The following is a 6,929-nucleotide window of genomic DNA, read 5'->3' as shown; positions in this document are numbered from 1 at the left end:
GGGGGGGGGCTTCAATTATCAGAAAATATGCTGCGGAGAACTTAGTCTTTCAGCTGCACCCGTGCTGGGGAGCCAATATCCTCTACTAGATCATGCACCTTACAGATTATTTTACGGTGTTTCGACGTATTCCGAAAGCCGCGCAAACAGCTCCACAGAGTCGATTGTCATGATTTCATCACTGGGCAAGGGGCAACCGTGCACGAAACCGAAATTAGTGGTCGGTAACATCGAAAATAGCGATACTCTATTCCAACAAATTTAAATATTCAGTTATATGCGTGGTCCGTAAAATCCTCAGTGGTCGTCTCAAAGCGGAAGCTACGAGGACACATATTCACGTATGATATCAGTGTCAATCTAAGGGAAACCTGCACCATGATGACAAAAAAGAAGTCTTGAAAAGTCTGTACTTTCGTTAAATATCTTGGGAAATGACGTATGAAAAGCGTTTTAGGTGGTAGGCATGACATTGAACGCCATTTTCGCAAGGAATTGATACCAAAAGAACTGGCATTTTAACTGAAGTCGAAGTAGTTTTGTCTGATATTAATAAAGCCTTTGCCCTCAACTTTCGGGAACATATCAAACATTTATCTGGGCCGAAAACAGATGCCTGTAAGCTTGAAACCTAAAGCGGATGCCATACTGTCTAGGATACTATTTCCAGAGCCCTACGGCCAATCATGTGGAGAACAAAAGAATGGGGTTAATAGCAGATCGGACACTCACATTTAATTATTTGTGATCAGCTAAACTCTACTTCAAACTTTGTTCAAGGAATAGCACCGAACCTATCTGTTATTCCTGCATTTTTTGGATTTTTTTTCAAAATCGAAGAGTCTGCGATAAAGTATGACCAAGCGCGCTTCGTCGTTAACGCAGCCAATCTTCAGTCTGCAGGAGAATTAGGGCTGCTTCGAGACAACATCGTTGTTCAGGGTGAAGATTCATCGTGCCCTAAATACGGCCTCACATATGCCCAGCAAGCTAACCTCGCAGATCACGAATTCTCAAGCTGACAGTCCGTACGCGCTAATATGAAGGGCTTTTCCGTTTCTTGTGGGTTTCACAGTTTTGTGTAGCCGGCAAGTGTCAAACGGAATTATTCTGAAAACTCTATATATCAGTGTAAAAACCTCAACGGGTGCCAATTCTTCGATCAAGATACACCATTTGAGAAGATACAGAGCCCCTTTCTCGTCAACGTGTACGGGCTAAATGGCAAATGAAGGATAATTAAGGTGAATTCAGCAACAGCCAAGCAAAGTTTGTTGGCTTCACCCGTGCACCGCTTGTCGACGACACGGTTACCAGACCAGCGACTCATGTACTACAGCGCATGACAATACTAGTTATGGTCGAAATGCTTATAATGCATAACGGGACGACGTCCACGCTGGCCGGAGCCTTATTTCACAAATTCCTGCTTGGAAAAACTACAATCTTGACCGAAGTGCTATCTCTCGAATGACACTAATTTTGATGATCGACTTTGAGGTGACATCATTGACAGCTATCAGAAACTCGAATCCTGTTTCGAACTCGTGGCTTCAAAAATCCCCGGATTCATCCGGAGATCTAATAAGGAAGATAATGGCTTCGGGCTCAAGCCTGCCTGCTTCGTTACGAACTTTGGCGCACATGGGTTAAGGGCTTATAGGATTCGCAGCGCGCATCACAAATGTGAAATGAACAAGAGAGGCGTCTTTCTAGTCGCCACAGCAAAAGACTACAACAGCCATGCTATTCTATTCGCTTTGGGGTTAGTTGCCACGGAATATTACGAAAACTGGAGCTGGTCCACGAATGTTGTTAAGTTGCCGACTGGTTTCGAGAAATTTACGGCTGTGTCGGATCGCCAAAATGACCTTCTAGCGGCTGCTTCCGCACTTTTTCCATTTGGCAGGGCATCGTTTCTGTCTTCACCAATATTATGGACAATATTAACCGCGCAGGGGCAATGCTATCTATTGAGGAGCGGGATATGATATGCAAGTTCGCTCGTAGCAATTTAATAACGACTTTAAGTTGTTTCGCGGTGAGTTTGCCTCCTTGAAGCAACCATCAGATGAATACCTTGACGCTAGACAAGAAACACTGGGTGAAATGTCCGTTTTAACCCTTTGTGATCGATGGGGTCCTTTTGCCCCGTTAGGAGGGTGTATCCTCGAGCACCACTCGTGTCACCCATGAAAGGGGGACATTAAGCCCTCTTTCATTATATTTTATGTGTGGACGAGACGGAATCGCTCTTTCTACTTGAACAGCAAGGATTTACAGAAGATTTGCTGTAGTACCGTGGTTTACGATAGGTGCAAAATGCCCCCTTTGACGGTCTAATGACTTGACTTTCAATACTATAGTATAGCCAAGTCAAAACTGCCCGTTCACGAAAGGGTTAAGAGGGCTCAAGCGGCCGACATACAATATAATATCGTCAAATTTGTCAGAGCAAGTTATGAACGGAATAGAAACTAAACTACGTAGTGCGAAGCCTCTAGACGACTTCCACCATTACTTTAAATGACTTAGCGAGCTCGTTTCTGAGAGCATCAAATGGCTGCTCGTTGGTGCGGTGGTCGTGGCGAGTCAAGTTTAGTTCCAGCGCTGCAAAAAATAACAGCTAAAGAATTGCTTCATAGCTGCTGCAAAGTGCGCCATTAAACCTCTGATGGACGGCGCGTATTCGGTTAAGCATTTTATACAACGCGGCAAGAATGTCTATTCGACACTTCCGAGATAATTACACTTTGAGCTTCGTGTCTTGGCTTACAGCGGTAGCGCTACGATCGGATACTTCGTTATTGTTACCGCATTCCACGCCGATACTGAGCGTTTAGGCAAGCGTGGTATAAATCCTGGACAGAAACCAAAGCACAAGCAAGCACGGAATGCTCGTTGAGCTTCAGGTCTACATGTCTTCATAAATTAATTTTATGTTTAGCCTCTATTGACATCGATTTTCTTAGCTGTAATCGCCATTATTGTTTGTTTTCAGAGATGTAAAATTTAAGTTTGAAAGGCAAATATTTTAATACGGTACCGCCAAAGTATTATCAAAAGGCATCCGTTGTAGCACCGGGGCGACTGTTGCGTGTGAAAAGCAAACTACAATAAATTACCAACCCGAGATTCGTGTTTTATTAAATTTCGTTGTATATTAAATTATTCGGCCACACTGCTGATTCAGTTGATGAAAGCAGCTGTCGTTCGTTGACACACGATAGACTAAATGTTCAAATTCTTTCGTGGCTACTCGGAAAGTTAAGTCGCTCTGCCTAATTGGCAAGTAACCTCTTGGTGCCAGGGTTTCAAGAAAGTAGGTGCACCTGCTTCGTCCCCTCCCTTTCATTACCAAAAACATTATTATTACAAATATTGATAATATTAGTAAATCGGAATAAATACAATAACAACAGAGGAACAAACGTCGCACCAGAACTCGTACCAACCAATCCGCTTCTGCATTGCCAACGTGACTTCACGCGGCAGCTTCTGGACCATCATGGCAAGATACTGCATCAGCTCGATCTTCACTGCGTCCACGTGGGCAACGCCGTGCCATCTGGACATAAAATCGAGCACATTTTCCTGGGTACCGTTGTCCATGCCCCTCATCGTCGTACCTTGAATCAAGTAGATAGCCCGCACCATGAGCATCTCCATGCACGAAATCAAACAGCCTGTTACCACTCCGAGTTGGCACCTAGCTTTGAAATCAGAATATCTCGGTCCTTGTAAACTTTTAGAAGGTCCAGGGGGCAATTTGTGGACGGCTGAAATCAAGGTTTCGTTGCGCTCAAAAACCTTCTGATACTTAGACAAGATACATAGCATATGAATCGATTTTTCCAGCTGCTGCACAAATTCTCTCGCATTGGCAACATTGTGCACCATCCGAAGTTTACCCTTTTGCTCCTTCGTCTCCGTGCTACTAAATCATGCCCACTCGCTCAGTCCAAGCATCCGTGGTTAGTGTGCATGCTTTGCCACTTAGTGCATGAGTCATCTTCAACTTAGTCACAATGGCAGGCACTGAGGAGAGATGTCGCCAAGTGGAAGCGAGTAGGTATAAGTTCTTGAGGATACACCAAGTGAAGTTCAATGGACTGAAGACAAGAGTCTGCGTTGCTGAAGTTTTCTGCTCGATGAGGTGTAAATGTGAAAATGAACATGACGGTATAGGTTTTCTGAAAGATCAAACGAACGGTCTAGGGGCTCACAGTGATATGAGAACTGCGGTTCATTTGACCGATGCGCATCAGATGGTTAGGTAACATTAGTGTGGTTGGAGTATCCTTGAATGTACGCATATCTCGTTCATTACGTGACATCACTTGTCTTTAAATACCCAACTTTTCAACCCGCCCACACTCTCTTCGCGTTACCCGCCTACTTTTTCTTTTACATTGAAATCTTGGGTTTTTATCAATCCTGGCTTCAATGCTAGCGGTTGTAGGCACACCGTGAGTGCTTTTTATCTACGGTATTATATCACTTTGCTTACCACAAGATATAAAAAAATGAGGATATTCCAAACGCCACTAGAATGCCCTCACCTTATTAGGTTATCATACTATCTTATTCGCGTTTGTAAACTGCAAAGCAGGGTCTAGAACAGTTTATAATGCGATTTCTGTTCATGAGTGATGAATCCAGTTAAAATAAACCACTTCGCCTAAATTAAATGCAGAGGCTAAAGCTGCCTGGTGCGTCTTTTGAGCAAAATAACTATTATTTGCGGACTTGCCCGCCAGATAAACCTTTTTACATACCTTCTTGTTACTACCAGGTGTCCCATAATCCTTTGCAATCACTACATTATCCTCTTCGTCGAAGGTTTGCATGGCTGCGATGATTCACATACCTTACTGGAAGCATAGATACACGGCTAGCTTGCTGTGTGTGTGTGTGTGTGTGTGTTTGTTTGTTTGTTTGTTTGTTTGTTTGTTTGTTTGTTTGTTTGTTTGTTTGTTTTTCAAATAAGACCGTAAAATTTGTTTTTTTAACGTGACAGTCCAGCTTTTACTGTACGGTTCGAGTTAATTATTTATTATTATTATTATTATTACTTCAACATAATTTATTTACCATATGGTTCAGCATGCTAAGCACGGAAATATATTGGGGTTGACAGCAAACAAGTTTTTTTATTATTATTTGGACATCGCTCTTAACTCTTTTGACCTGGCTATATTATACTACAGAAGGCCAAGTCATTAGGCCATCAAAGGGGGCATTTTGCCCCCTTTCGTAAACTACGGTACTACAGCAAATCTTCTTCAAATCCTTATAGTTCAAGTAGAAAGGGCGAATCCGCCTCAAAAATAATGACAGGGGGCATTTTGCCCCCATTCGTGGGTGACACGAGTGGTACTCAAGGACATGCCCCCCAAAGGGGGCAAAATGCCCCCATTGACCACGGAAGGGTTAATCACCGCATGATATTGGAGTCTAAAATAGATGTGAGGATTTTAAATACATCTGGAAGATCAGATTAGCTGATCTTCATGCCGTGCAGCTGGATCAGCTACCTTCGCAGAACCAACCGTTGGTTCTTGTTTATGATGTGCTGCAGTTGATGCGGCGCACACGTTGTTGATTATGCAGTTGAGATGTTGACGTGGTCGTCGGCTGCTGATGTCGGTCGCTGTTGCGTCATCGGTGCTCGACGGCGGCGCTGTCGTCGCTGTCGTCTGGATATAATACTCCACATCCGGGTAGGATACGCCGCTCTTTCTTCGCTGCTAACACGAATACTTCTATCTCGAAAGGGCCTGAGTCCTTCGTTCTCTTCTGCTAATTGGTATAAGCTCATGCTATAAGACGGGCAAAGTTGTCTGCTGACAGTGCAACCCAATCTCGCTGCCGTTTTGTCTGGCTTGGCTTGATGAAGATGCTTGGTCTAATAGTTCTTTTAAGGTAGCTGAGCAAGCTTTCGACGACCTTCTCTTCAATTCTGCTACAAACACTTCATAGTTATCTTTTTCGCTATCTAACGAGAATAAAGGCTCCCTCAACGGAACGTCTATCCTGCTTGTCTTCGTGTTCCAATCTTGACCCGTAGACGAACTGGGGTCGGAATCAGGTGCTTGTATGCTGTATCTGGACGAATGCCGGTTGCAAAGTGGGCATTCTCCCCCCAATGGTTGCTAATTATTGCTGCTACTATAAATACGTCTGGTAAAAAATAGCATAAATCGGCATATACAGAAGTTATTTTGATTGTGATGACCAAAATCGAATATTTCAGGTTCCTAAATTGATGTTCAAACGGTCGATTTAGAGATGATATAGGCAACGCAGCCGGTTCTTACAATAATTGTTGCAGCTGAAAGCGTTTTAAAGGTGCTTTTATTGTAATTCCTCGAATTGATGCTCTTGCCAGTTTTGTTCTCCCTTGGCTTGATTAAAGTATGGTTTGGTGCACGAGAAATGGCGTTATCGAGGGAGAGCTTTGTCGCAGATCATGGGCTACTAAACGGACATTTTCCCTTGCGTAGGGCTCCAGCCAGAAGTCCGATGAGAGTACCTACGAGATTTGCAAAACACATCTTCAATGGTTTAGCCACCATCAACCTCAGATTAACGGAGGGTCAATTCCTGTGAAGAGAAAACCTTAAACGTGAACAACGTATTAGTAAATTTGAACTGAAGTACTGATACGCGAACTTATGGGGAAGGTTGTGGATAGGCGGTGGTAGGCCAGGCGCTGTGACCACGTGATACTACCGGTTGGATAAAAAAAATGGCGTGAGCCCCGAGCAGTCTCACGCCATTTCGAATTCTGCCACAAAGCAGAGCAAGAGGGTGTAGCATGTCTGTGTTTAACTCTGCACGCCGAGCTTTGGTCGTCCAGCGCCGATTGGCCCAAGAATCCGTTGGCTGTCAGTAGGGAACTTCCACTACCCCGCCGGTGTGTATCG

At 43.9% G+C, this 6,929-nt stretch overlaps 1 protein-coding gene across 1 annotated transcript; it reads right to left on the bottom strand.

The window, feature by feature from the left end:
* Window positions 1–3,314: 3,314 nt before the first annotated feature.
* Window positions 3,315–3,669, bottom strand: PPTG_15093 (hypothetical protein; the record flags this gene model as incomplete). Its single annotated transcript, XM_008912108.1, has 2 exons — window positions 3,315–3,348; window positions 3,440–3,669. 2 exons carry the CDS (start codon window positions 3,667–3,669, stop codon window positions 3,315–3,317), a joined length of 264 nt encoding a protein of 87 aa, XP_008910356.1.
* Window positions 3,670–6,929: the final 3,260 nt, after the last annotated feature.

This window comes from Phytophthora parasitica (genome assembly GCF_000247585.1).
Source record: "Phytophthora parasitica INRA-310 unplaced genomic scaffold supercont2.44, whole genome shotgun sequence".
Lineage (NCBI taxonomy): Eukaryota > Oomycota > Peronosporomycetes > Peronosporales > Peronosporaceae > Phytophthora > Phytophthora nicotianae.
This window is presented reverse-complemented; position numbering and strand designations above follow the sequence as displayed.